The sequence below is a fragment of the Carassius auratus genome, chromosome 26, assembly GCF_003368295.1.
Source record: "Carassius auratus strain Wakin chromosome 26, ASM336829v1, whole genome shotgun sequence".
NCBI classification, from domain to species: Eukaryota; Metazoa; Chordata; class Actinopteri; order Cypriniformes; family Cyprinidae; genus Carassius; species Carassius auratus.
Genome location: NC_039268.1, coordinates 4,621,605 through 4,635,847, shown reverse-complemented (window position 1 = coordinate 4,635,847; position 14,243 = coordinate 4,621,605). Strand labels below are relative to the sequence as shown.

At 38.4% G+C, this 14,243-nt stretch overlaps 1 protein-coding gene across 3 annotated transcripts in view; it reads left to right on the top strand.

Moving 5' to 3' along the window:
• Nucleotides 1-14,243, top strand: part of fbxw7 (F-box and WD repeat domain containing 7) — a 164,039-nt gene that overhangs the window by 123,519 nt on the left and 26,277 nt on the right. The window contains exon 1 of one of the 3 annotated variants that reach the window (XM_026203784.1): nucleotides 12,916-13,186. The exons of the other annotated variants lie outside the window; for them this stretch is intronic. Within the exon in view, the coding sequence (XP_026059569.1) occupies nucleotides 13,148-13,186 (39 nt within the window). The 5' untranslated portion in view covers nucleotides 12,916-13,147. Of the gene's footprint in view, nucleotides 1-12,915; nucleotides 13,187-14,243 lie in introns of those variants that run through there. 3 annotated transcript variants of the gene reach the window in all.

The window sequence follows — 14,243 nt, the reverse complement described above, 5'->3', positions numbered from 1 at the left end:
TATATATATATATATATATATATATATATATATATATAGACACACACACAAACATGCATACCTTTTTTTGTCCATAAAATTTACAGTAAAAAAACACAACTGTGGTTGCCAGAATTTTGCTATAAAGAATTGGGTAGCAACTTTTAAGGTTTTACTTTTTTTTTTTTTTTTTTTTTTTAATACTGCCGTTTCATTAACTGATATAATGTTAATATACCAACCTATTGAAGTACTGAAATCTGTTTTGTACCTTTGTAATACATTGTTAAGAACATTGATGAGAACAGCACGATGAACCAAAGACTATCACAGGTAGCTTTTAAATAACAAATATTGGTTTCAAATATAAAGGTGCATTGTTTAATTCACATAAACACTATCTTGGTAAAACACATGAAACCAAAATAATGCAATAAACATTAATTTAACACCATTAGATGTAACATACAAGCCTAATGTACATACAGGCCTAAAAGGTAACATACTGTTAACCATTTAAAAGGTTTTTACTGTAGCATTTTACAGTCATTTACCATTAAATTTACAGTCATTCTTTACAGTGTAGGATTATAATTTTTTGCACAGCACAATAAGAGAGTATTTCTTAAAACGTTCATGTCACTGGTTTTAATAAATTATAAAAGTGTCCCCCTTTTTCATATGATTTTTCAATGACCAGCGAATATGAAATTTTACATTTACCTAACTACGTGAATTCAGCAAGCTACTCACTACCGTTTCTTTTCTGGTTCACTTATTGTTGTATCTGTATGCCGTTTGTTGTTTCTGATATTGTTGCGACCAGGAAATTCATCCAGTGAACCCAAATGAGGGCTTTGTGCTGTACACAGTCTGCGGAGTGTCATGCAACATGTCAAACAAATGTACAAAGTATTAAATAAAGCATAGCTTGAATATCTTTATTCATCATTGCATATTTTCATCTTGCTCTCTGACTCAGTTCCTCATTCTGTCTCTTTGATCACTACATTGTGTTCCTCCCTTACTTAAACCATCACGCGTGGTATTAGGTTGGGAGAACCCGCTCTTGTTGTTTTGCAGTATACACAGACAGGAAGAGCTGAGAGGATTGTGTGTCTGCTCATGACTGACTGCTCTCTCAACCCTCTGGAGATGTAACCAAACACTTGATATCATCCTGTTAGCGACTGTCACTCTTTGTCCTACAGGGACTGACTAAAAGTAATTACTTCATCACACTCTCACATCTTGACCCAGAGTCACGGGTCTCTCTTATATCTCATGGGACAGCGGTTTGTGCCTATGTGCCTCAAGTGATTTAATCTTGGTTTAAATTCAAACCTTGTATAATTAAGTCCTTTATGCGCAAAAGTTTGTGTCTACCAGCTTTCTTAGCAGGACACGCCGATTTTTAACAACATGTGCTTAGAGAGTTTGAGTTGATTTTCTGAAAGCCGATTGAGAAAACTGAGAGTGCCAGAGCTCCTCCAACCCCTGAGGCCTGTCCCGGGGCTCTTGAGGAGCCTGCTTGTGTTTACTGTTTGCGTGTGGTTAGCGTTTTAAACCTCTGCCACAGGCACTGCTCCATAATTGAGCTAAATCTGATCCTTACTGTTATTTTGGAGTCGCGCCTACTCTATCTGGTGCACTTGAATGAAGTCATTGTAATAGGTTTTGGTTGTTGGTAAATGTTTTTATACACTGATTTAAGTTCTGACAGCTCTCCAAGTCTAAATTGACTGGACTTAATTCAGCAGAAGAACAGTTGGTCAATATTTGTGCAATCAACCAGAGCAAGACCACGATTTTCTTCCAAATAGTAAAAATGATCATGAGCACCATAATATTCCTCTTTTAATCATCTAGTGTGAAAGTTGCAGTGTCTTTCACTTAACATCCGAGACAGGCCAGCGTTGCTGTTGTGTTACATCATTTGGCTTCAACCGACACACACCATCCAAAACAAGTGTCAAAAATCGCTTGTTTCTTTGCCAAGCCGTTTCTTTTTTTTCTTCTGGAATTTAGCTGTGATTGGTTTTTCAGGTATTTTTCCATTCCTCATTTCAAAGGCTGGGCTGATGTTTTTATGAAAAATAAGTTTGACACTGATATCTGATCAGCTTTGGGGCTGCTTTTTCATGGAGGAATAAGATTTGAAGAGGTGAAACTGGTCCAGAATCTGCATCAGCGTACATGGATTTGAAAGAGCTGCAATTGTGGTCTAACCGCATGGTTAAGATCCTCCCTCGGCACCGAAAACTATGTATTATACCAGCCAGACTGGAGCGTCTGGAACAGGAGCTAGTGTAAGAGGAAACACCTAATGACAGAAGCAACAAGACTCAACATGCCCTCTGCAGTGAAGCAGGTTGGGATTAAGACTTGTCCAGTAGTTAAACCTATTATTAGGGTACACAAGTTAGTCAGTTTTCTAAATTCCGCCTTCATGGCTGGAAATGTTTTTCATATTAGTTGTGACTTGACTGTTCCTTCATTCGGTCAGTTTGTCAATTACAACTAAATTCGTGGCTTTGATGTGCTTCATACAGTTTGTAGAGTGTGCCATGGCTTTTACCTAAACAAAATTTGTTCCACCTGCATTCCATCAACATGAGAGCATCTTTCACCTGTAGAAGACCATATATCATGCTGAAGCAGCACAGCCTGTTTGTTTGTAGGTCCTGAGATTATTTTGCTGAAGTTCTAGCTTCTCCAGACCTGTACTCCATCAATTTGTCCACTTTTACAAACTCCAGAACATTACAATTTGGCTCAAGAATATCCAACTCTGGATACACTAAATATATCATAAGAGTTTCCTTGGAGAAGACAAAGTACAACCAATCTACAGTGAATGTGCTAATGGAACAATCATTTAATTTCCTTCTATAAAGTTTATCTTTCTTATTGAGAGCGCTTGTTTGAACTTGTAGCTGCCGAAGGGGGTATTTTTTTCATTTAGCTGTGAGGATGGCCCTGTTCAGTAGGGGTGGGAGAAACATAGATTCCCTTCTCTTATGCACTGCAAGTCTTTCTTCAACAGTTCAACAACATTTTCTGAATCGATTCTGAGCTTAGTTATTTTCTCACTTAGTTAAAGATATATACATTTTTTAGAGACAGCTGTATTCTGCTTGCTGCCAGTTACACACAAATGCACAGCAGTTAAATGCATTTGAATCTCAAAATGATTTTATAATGCAAAATAAAATAAAAAAAACAGAGTCAGTTATGTGTTAAGGACAGGAAAAAAACATCTGATATGTTATAATTAATTAGCATGAATGCAACCACTTAGATCTACCACTGTGTATAATGTAATCTATAATAATTATCAAACAGCAGCAATGCTCATAAATAAAATAAAAATCTATCACTGCGCTTGAAACATTTGATTGTAAATGTGTAATTATTGAAAAAAAATACTTATACAAGTAATTGAACATCAGATGTATTTTGACATTTTCATTAAAAGTCAGTAAACTTTTAATTCACTAAAAAATATATAGATCAAGAATCGGTTTGGAATTAGATTATGATTCCAAGAATCAGAATGGAACAGATTGTGAGGTGCCTAAAGATTCCCATCCCTGTTGTTTGGTTCACACAGAGGTTTCAAGACCACAGACTTCATGTCTCCTTTCTTCAGTTTTAAATGCATTCATGAGACACAAAACATTGTTAGTGGAGCTCCAGGTCTGTAATCTGGGTCTATTTTTAAATGTTAGTGGTAATCATCATTTTTTACATAGTGTTAGTTGACCTTCCATAGCCGACTATCTCATTCACACAGTCACAGATTCAAAAAAAAATGGTAACTTCTCAAATGTCTCCTCACAAAAACAAACAGTCCATGAAAGGTCAGCTTATAATAAGACTTTTTATATATAAGGATAGAAATGTTATATCTGGACTTGTCTGCAGTATCTGCACCATGAGACTCATCAAAGTGGAAGATGAAAGAAAATCTTCCGCTAGAATCACAATAGCTGCAGTGGCACTAGATTGCATCGGTTTACAAATCTATATGCACATGCTCTGAGCAGACCTTAGGCAACTGTCTTAAGATAAAACATCATACATCACACATTATGTGGGATTTTGCTGTCACGCATTGACATTTCTTCACTAATAGTATTGGCTAAAAGATTGACTAAGATGTAAAAGTTTCACATCCTTGATAGTTTCAGAGTAGGGCAAGTAATACATTTTGGCTTTTAAATTTCATTCAAAAAGGAAAAAAGTTAGACTTCCATATTGTTTCCAGTTAGCTCTTTAAGGGCCCTATTTTAACGATCTGAAACGCAAGTGTCAAAGCGCGAAGCGCAAGTAACTTTGTGGGCGGGTCTCGGCGCTGTTGCTATTTTCCCGGCGGGATAAATGGATCTTGCGCCCGGCGCAAATCTAAAATGGGTTGGTCTGAAGTAGCTTCATTATTCATAGGTGTGGTTTGGGCGTAACGTGAAATAAACCAATCAGAGCGTCATCCAACATTCCCTTTAAAAGCAGGTGCGCAAGTTCCATTATGGATTGCTATTATTATGGCGTATTTACCAAGCGCACGCCAGGAGCGGTTCACAGCCGAGGAGACTGATGTTCTTGTAAGAGCAGTGAAAGACAGAGAAGTTGTGTTGTATGGGGATGGGAGAATAATTAGCCTGAATAATTTGTAAAATAGATTTATACCTATTTTTTTCACATCTTCGTGTCACACCACATTGATTTCCGTCATCTCATGTGTTAAATTTTTTTTAGTGTAACAATTTATGATTTGCAAAAATAACTGTTGCATCTGTGTAGATTATATGAGCAAAGTGTATGCGCGTTGTGCACGCTATACATTATGGTCAAGCATGCGCCCTTAAAATAGCATAATGAACAACGCGCAACGCGCCACTGACTTTAGACTAGGTTTTTTCTGGTCAGTGGCGCAATTGTTACATGGAACAACAAAATAGCACCAGGGATCGTTTGCGCCGGAACACGCCTCCTTTTTTGCGCTGAACCGCCCAGGGAGCGCAAGTTCATTCACTAGTTTAGCGACGTGCTTCTGTGGAGGGAAAAGCGCGCTTTGCGCGGGTGCAAAATAGGAATGACACATGCGTCGGTGTACAAAGTCAATTGCGCTGGGTGCAAGATAGGGCCCTAAGTCTCTTTCATAATTTTTACCTACCTATGTAAAAATCATCATCTGAAACCAGATCAGGCAAAGACTTTCTGTGGGAATCTGCTATGCTAAAGGTCACTGCACCTTGGAAGAATCCTGTCTTCCACTGCAAAATGGAGGGTCAAAAGTGGAGCTTTTAATGGTTTATTCTTTCATGTTGTGCCGGACTGACTGTTGCCCTTCTGTTATGGTTCAATTCAAGCTATCAAGAGAGGGGATAACTTTTCATATCTGCTTACAGAATTTCTATAAGGTCACCACCTCAGTTTTTGGTAGGTTGTCTAGAAGAAGGGTGTCCAATCCCCCCCCCCCGGAAGCCTAGTGTTCAGTAGAGTTTGGCTCCAAGCTGCTCCAAGGCTCTTTTTTTCTGTCCTTAAGAATGCAGAGGAACCTTTCTGTAAGCAGTCAGTAACAGTTACACTCTGAAAACATGGAGAGCTGGTGAACTTCACAAACAGCTGGAACTGAACCTATGGAGAGCTGCTGAACTTTACAAACAGCTGTAAAAATAAAGCAGTAGCCACTGTCCCCACTAATTACCCTACATTACCACTGTAGGCTGGGTAAAATTATAGTCCTCAGATAGGAAAACAACACCTGGACTTTTTTGTAGTCCTTTTTCCTGATGTTTTCAATCATTTACCCACATTTTCCCTTCACAAAGTAATGGACACTTCTTTTACTTTAATACTTGACAGTTCTGATGTCATAAGTAAAAGTGGAACAACTCTTTGGGGTTTAACAGAAAAGCCTTGAAATAAAGTTCTTCACCTCTGTTGCTACCAATAAAAATATCTTATTCAGATATTACTGCATGATAGTCAACATATGAGTATGCTTGCAAAGAATTTATGACTGTCATATTGCAAAACTAGATCAGGGTGCAAGGGTCAGTGAGCATGTATGCGTGTATATTTTATTTATTGGAGCAAATGAAGAATACATTTTCATGCATGACCCTAGAAATTGAATTGATTTCTCCCCACGTTGGGTGCACATGTCATACCAAATGGCACTGTGGCTAATTGAGAAAACCTTTGCATCAGACCATGATGAAATTCTCCCAGCTCTTAAGGAATTAATGAGTTAAGAGATTTAGGCCTATCTGTGTTCATTCTGATTGTAGTAATAGTAAAATTATAAGAAATAGCAGTTTTTGGATTCTGTTTAGAGGATATTTTGTAGTAATATTTGTTACATTACATTTGCGTTTGCTTCTCTATCTCAGAAGTATTGATTTTTCTTAACATCACAGAAGTAATTTCCCTCTGCTCTTCTATGCTTTACACACATCTGGTTTAATTTACCCAGCTTTGTTGTTTATCCAATTTCTAAATTGGACAGTGACCCCACGATGTCTCTGTGTATCATTTCATCTTCATCATTCACCCAGCCATGAGGGATGCTGCCTGCATGTCATTCGTCATGACCCAATCAAACGTGATGGATCAGGTGCTTATTGTCAAGTTGGAGGCTAAATGCTCGGGTCAGGAGCAGATGGTATCATTGTGCTTGGTAGGACATTGCAGTCCGCAGGCGAATTCATTAACCTCAGTGTCATCTGCCCAATTGGAATGTGTGCTTTCTTGCTTTGCACCGATTGCCCATTCATAGGGAGGACACTGCCTGTCCTCCATTTTCTTTTCCAAAAGGTCAAATATACAATGTCTAAATGTTTGGGAATGTTTTTGAATTTTTTTTCTTTCATGCAAGTTTTTTAATTTTTAATGTTAATTTTTAATTTTGGATGATTCAGGGTCAATAACGAAGTTTCCAAGTTGTGCCGCATTTCCACCGAAATTACCCGGAACAATTGTACCATGAACTTTTTTTCCCCAGGAACTATTTATATTTTCCCCCCAGACCTGTTGCTTTCTGTGTTTCCACTGTGGTCCAAAGTACTGTGAAGATTATGCAAATAGTCTGGTGACATAGGTCTGCGCGCATTTCTCAATACAAAGTACGCAAATTTCAGACTTGCATCCTCGGTAGTTCTGACTTTGTGCATTTGACTCGGGAATGTGATGCCAGCGACGATGCAGATCCGGTAAATCTGCAAACAGCATCATACTTGATAACTTCAGTCAGCTTACCATGGCTACTGCAATTTTCCTCACTGTACATTTACAATAAAACAAAATAGAATATCAAATACCACTGCCTCCTTTGGTTTTCATTTAAACATAATAATAGCCGCAGAAATGTTCTTAGTTATATATATATATATATACACAGCCATTACAATGAAACAAAATATTATATCAATTGCCTCTTTTTATTTTCATTTTAAATAAATTGATAGATAAATAGATAATAGATAAATTGAATACAGACCAAAGATTACCTGTTAGATTTACCCAAAGCGAATTGTATTTTGTTTAACCACTAAAGAGACATCAGAGCCAGCAGCACATATCAGAAGGACTACCCGAGGTGAGGCTGCTCTCGGCGGATACATGAGCACTGAGCTCTCGCTGATCGCGTGGAACTGACAGTCTCCAAATCGGCGAAGCACATTTTCAAATAGGCGCTGTCTTTATAAATACATCGCAGATTTCAGTTTTAAACTACTACATACTTGCCTAAAATACTTTTAAAATTATATTTCATGTCACGATAACAATAATATTTTTTAAATGATCCGAATAAATGCTGCGTGAACTCAACCAATCAGGATGTTTAGCGCCGTGTCCCACCCCCGAAAGTTCCAGAACTTTGAAAAAGTACCACCTCGCCAGCAGGGACTTTCTGAGGGGCATATTTTTTTTACCCGTAACTTTATTTAGATCCTGGTTCCTGTGGTGGAAACACACCGAGTACCAGCCCAAAGTTCCTGGGTAAAGTTCCAGCGGTTGAAATGCGGCTTTGGAAAATGAAAGAAAGGGGGAAAAAAAGACTTTTGAAATGAAAAATCTAGTTTAAAATTTGTGTGCCAAGTTCTTTGTGAAATCTTCAAAGTTCAAATTGTTTTCTTTTGAGAATGATTAATGATGATCTTCAAGAGTCCTCTGTCATAATTTTTTATACACATTTCTGCACCACATGATCTTGGCAAAAAAAAAAAATTCAGATGCTAATGTTTGTTTAAAAGTAAATAGTGTATGCCAAACTATCCAATAAGGATTTCTTTGATAAGAATGTCATTTATTCTTCAGCTTTTCTTTATTATTATTATTATTATTATTATTATTATTAGGATTGATGATGAAGACTGACTTTATGCTCCCGAAATTAATTCAATTTTATAGATCCAGGCAAAAAATGAATAAATGGGCATTATGGTGTTGGACTCTATATCCACTAGCTGTTTTAGCATCCACAAATTTTCACAAGCTGTCCTCCAGTTTGCAGCATGTTCTTGGCAGTTTGCCCGCTTGATTTGGGATAGTGTCTTAAGGAATTAACATTTTCTTGAAACTTGGATTGCTGCATCACTATAACAATTTAACATTGTTGTGGGCCATCTATCATGTGTCTGGCAGGTCTTGTTGCCTTAAGCATATCTATATCATTCTAAAACCCATGAAATCTCAGAGTCTCTTCAAAAGACACGGGCAGGACCTTCTCACATGCCACACATTCCTATCCACTGTGTAAAGTTTAGGAGGGTTTTTGTCTGAGGAGAGAGAGCGCTTTATTCACACAAGCTCCCAGTGACACCCCCCCCCCCTCCCAACATACATACACACTCCAGTTTGTTTAGGGGTTGCTATAGTGATGTTCTAACAGTCGAGAGATCAGTCATCACACCTGTGCTTTTAGAAGAATAGATCTTTATCGCACTGGAATTGAACACTGGAAGTGCATGTCGAAGCAGTGTGTCAATTCTTCCGATTATGTATATTTTTCAATGTGCTGTAATCACCTAGCTGAATAAAAGCCTGTTAAAATGAGCATCTGCCTGGTGATTTCAACATCTAGACATTTTATACCATTTAAGATTAGTCAAAATGTTCAGCATTGTTAAATTTCTTCAAAGCAACATCCACGCCTTAATTCCATCTATTTTTATCTAATCTATTTTAATACTGCTCTTATGAAAATTAACAATGGTATGTGTAACAAAACTGTGGCGATACAAATGGAAATCAGTACACAAAAAAAGGTTAATTTTTGTAAGCGTGTTTATCGGTCAAATTCATATGAAAAAAATGCATCTAATCCGTGTTGTGTCAGGAAATCATGAAAACTGAGGCAGTGTGTCATTGTTTAAAATTTAAAGTAGTCAGGTATGCTGCGGTAACAACCGACAAAAGAAAGGAAAAAGAGGCTTTCTCCTATTAGTTTTTGTGTTGTGATGGGCCCAGAAGTGGCGATGCACTGCTTCACTTACCGAATAAAGGAAGTGTCTATTCCAACCAAAAAAAAAAAAAAACTGTTTGCAGTTGGTGAAGGACAGAGACAAGTGTTACTCAAAGAAATATCCCAAGTTCACCTCAATACAATTGCTCACCATTTCATACAGGCCTTGTTGCCAATTTTATTGGCGTAACGGCTCCTTATAGCTGCACACTTGCTCTCCAGTTTCATTGGCTTCAGGACAAAGATTCATTGGAACCTGTGTAAGATGAAGAGTTTTTCCTAGCAATTCATCACCAAATTGCTTGGAAACTTTTGACAGGTGCAATTTTGTCTCTAACGCTTGGTCGCAGTAACTCAGTGTGGTCCCCTCCCTGCAGAATTACAGTATCACTGCAGCTGAAAAGATTAATTTCAGATTTATTTATATTTCTAAGTGCAAAGAGAACAATCTAAGGAACCTGTGCCAGCAAGTCAAAACCCACAAGTGTTGTTTTTCAGTACTAACCTTCTTTTTAAGCATTTTCTCACTGCTCCCAATGCTCAGCAACCGCACACATTGTAAACACATTTTATTAATACAGTTTCGTACGCCTGCACTTTCATTATCAGGATGAGGCAACAATGTTATACTCTAAATGGATTTCTCTGAGAATCATTCTTACTCAGAGGAGCAGATTAGGGCGTTGATTTGAAAGTGGTTGCTAGAACTGATAACTCAACGAAGAACTTGGTTGCTTGCAGCTTTAAAGTAGTTTGGTGTTGTTTGTTATTACACCTAGCCTCTGGTGGTCAATAGGAGGTGTTTGATGCCATGCTGATTGTTTCACAAGTAGATGCCCTATTAATCCTGCTCTGTTTCCTTTCTAATGAATGTCAGGCAAATGGCAGCGATCACATTTGCTTCCTTGATACATTCCCACTTTTCATTTCCTTGATTAGGCTTTAATGAGCATTGTTACAACAACCACAATCCCTTGAGGTTTGTTTACTCTGACTTTATCACACTTGCCAGTTTGTTTGATCTAAACCCATTTTGCTAAAGTGTAATGGAAATGTTGGGTTTGAAGCATGGCACGTCTGTCTGGTTGATCATGGTTTTTTTGTGCTTATAGAAAGATGACATGGCTTGTTACCTCTGAACAAAAGCTATGACACACAAACTTGGGCTTTTTGTGTGCTGTAAAGCTTCAGTGACTTTGTTTTTCAATTTTACTGAAACTGCATTGTATAAGATGATTAGTGATTAGACTTTTAGTCAATAACTAATTGGTTTGCAAAAATACTTATTAGACATAATTATAGTACATCAGGAAAGTAAATTCAGTCAGGGTTACTCCACCCCAAAATTAAAATGTTGTCATTACTCACCCTCATGTCATTCCGGCTTAAACCCCTGATGTCACATGGATTATTTTTCGATCTCTTTGCTACATTTCTGGGCTTTGATAATGTTACTTACATTGCTGTCTATGAGAGGGTCAGAGAGCTGTCAGAATGCATCAGTTATATGCTATTAAATGCAGTAAAATTTTAATTTGTGTTATGAAAGTATAGTTATGAGTGTTAAAGGACACAATCTATCATATGATGACCCCCTTTTCTTAAAAAGGCAGTCAGGGTGGTTCAGTAGACATCACAGAGGTGTCTATGGGACATGCCTCGACTTGTTCAGTGAGTCACAGGAACAACACAGATGACGAGCAGTCACCTCCTTATGTGACCTCCTTTATCTTTAGTAGGATGTTTTCAAAGTGACCATGAAATCTTGTGAGTAAACGAGAGCACCACAGGCAGGTATCTGATTTGTAGGGAACCTTTTTTGTCACTTGGTGTTAGTAGGCAAACAGAACGGTTGGTAACACTGCAGCAAGTTCCCATTAGTTAATGTTGCTTATAGTTATAGTTAATGACCAATACATTGGTTAAAGTATTAATCTGTGTTAATGTAAGCTGATTAAAATACTGCCATTCACTGTAAGTTCATGTTATCTCAGGTCAATCAAATATTAACCAATACCCCTTTTGATTTTAATAATGTATAGGTAAATGTTGAAATTAGCATTGACTAAGAATATTAAATGCTATAGAGGTATTTTTCATTGTTAGTAACTAATGTAGTGGAACTATTGTAAAGTGTTACAGAATTTCCCTCACTAGTTTAATGCTTGTTTTCAATAGTTATCTCAGTGTAATTGCTTTGCATATTTGTTCTTGTGGTTTTACTCCTCTGCTCACTAAATAGCAAAGTATTCCAGTGTATATTACTTAATATTTATTTTTTAATTAGTATTTTATACAATCCATGAATGTCTGTCTATGCTTGGGTAATCTTTAATCATGCAGTCCACACAAAAAAACACTCCAAATACCACCTGCTCAGTCTGATGGAAATAACATGGGGAGGGGCCGTCAATCGTCTTTAGGAGCTATGGGGCGGGCTTAGGAACCACAATAAGTGGAAGGCGTGCACCACCCGGTTTCGGTTGAATATAATCTCAGGCTCTTCCACTTTCGTCCTCTGGCTTCATGCGCAGCCCTTTTCACAATTCACCATTCCCTTCCTCATCTGCAGAAAACCTGTCATCTGATCCCTTTGTGTGCTACCAGTGAATCCCCATGAGTGCCGGCAATTCAATTCATTTGTTTTGTTAATAACGTAACACAATTATTGCAGGATAATACTTGAATACCTGATTCTGATTTGTCAGTGGCAGAATTCAGAGGTCAATTATTCTGAATAATGACAGTTGTCTAGGTCTAGGACAACGCTGTGTAACTGACCTGCTCAACTGGAAATCTGTTTCCTACATGACAGTGCTTGTGTTCTGGCTCACCGCTGTCTCTACAAGTAAGCTAATAAATTAATTTCAGCTCAGATCAATATTTTATGTCCATTTATTTAAGCAGCCGTGTAACGAGCAGGATAGTTTACCATCAGTCAGTCATTATCGCAAAATAAACACCATGTTCATCAAGACTCAAAGCTGAGATTTTTTTCCCCCAGTCTTCTCGTCTTCTCATGCAGTGAATTAATTTAATGTCTGCATTTCAGAAGCAGCATTGCAACATGAAACATGGAATAATTAACAGTTGCCAACAAACCCATTTAAAATGTATCTTTCACTTCTACATACACATATACACAGACACACACACACACACACACACACAGAGATATATATATGTCTCTCTCTCTCTCTCTCTCTGTGTGTGTGTGTGTGTGTGTGTGTGATATGTATATTTTATCAAAAGATGTATAGATGTATTTCACAAAATCTTGAGTGCTTTACTATGTAAAAACATAATTTAAAAATAATATATGCCTCCAGTCCCTACTAATAGAAAGAAATAGAAAGTCCGGGTTTTTGTGCTGTGTTGTCAGGAAGAGGGGAGGTTCTGAAAAGGGCAGGGTCTTCTACTCTCTCTCTCTCTCTCTCTCTCTCTGTCTTCATCTCTCCTCCCCTCCCGCTCTCTCCTTCTGTTCGCTCAGTCAGTCCGCTCAGAGGACGGTCAATGAGACAGACGGGCGAGTCGTTGGTTTCTTCCGTTCGGCTTCATATGCATCCGTCCGTTCATGAGTATGTCCCTGTCGGATCTATCCGGGATTAATAGAGCCCTTATCACGCAGATATATTTCCATAAATTGTTCTTCAACTCTCAGTGAATCACACCCGGATTATCGTCATCACCATCACCATGGGTTTCTACGGCACTTTAAAGATGATCTTCTATAAAGTGAGTACACGCCGTTATTCGTGTTTGGGCGCACTGCGGCTTTTATATCCATACTACCATCCACCTTCTCTCAGGGGGCTCGCTTTAATACCCCATCAGTCCTGACGCCTCGCGTCAGTAACGCTCCCATTATAAATTAAAGAAGCGGTGTATACTGCAAGCGCGCGATGTGTAATATTCAAATACAGTGCGCGCGAGTGTAATGTACACATCTTGGTTGCCAGCGTTCGGGTTTGTCGCGTCGCGCTTTGAACGCGTACACGATCTCAGTGCTCGTCTTTAAGGGTGCGTCGGTGAAATATGCGACTGTTCTTATATATGGCCACTGCGGAAAAATCTCCAGCTGACAGAGAATCGCCTTTCGCAATATTCATTCACGTGAACCTACTTTGAGTATTCTTGACAAGAACCTCATATGTAGAAAAGGATGTGATGCGCTTAAATATGGAACGGGTTTGGAGAATTGAGGCTCCATCACTATTTCTCTACCATCTGCCCATCCTTACACACTCACACACACACACACACACACACACACACACACACACTGCACCTGCGATCCCTACATCATACATATCTCTCCATCCCCATGCATCTCCGCATCACCGCATCCAGCCTAGTCTTGTGTAGGCTACTTGTATAGATGATTTATTTGATCGTATAAGAGTTTAATAACGGCTTGACTCTTATTTGATAGTTCAAATGAGTATGATGCGATCATATTTGATACTCCTCTTACTGCACCATTCAAAGTAAACCTGTTGGTAATATTAATTTGTGCTTTACAGTCATGTAGGCTTGTATAGGGCAGAAACAGTATCTGGACTCTCTCACTGTTATTGTGGTCATGTTAACGTGGAACGTACAATCACGAATGTCCTGTAGCTTCAGTGTTGTGATGATCTGAATGATTTTGTAATTATTTGGTGTCGTGTCTGTGTAGTAAAGCATCAGGTTCTGTGCTGTGTATATTCTCCACTGCCTGGCAGCATCAGACCACAGTGATTGGGTTACTGTGTCATTACATTTGACGGAGGAAACGGAGCCGCATCTGTCC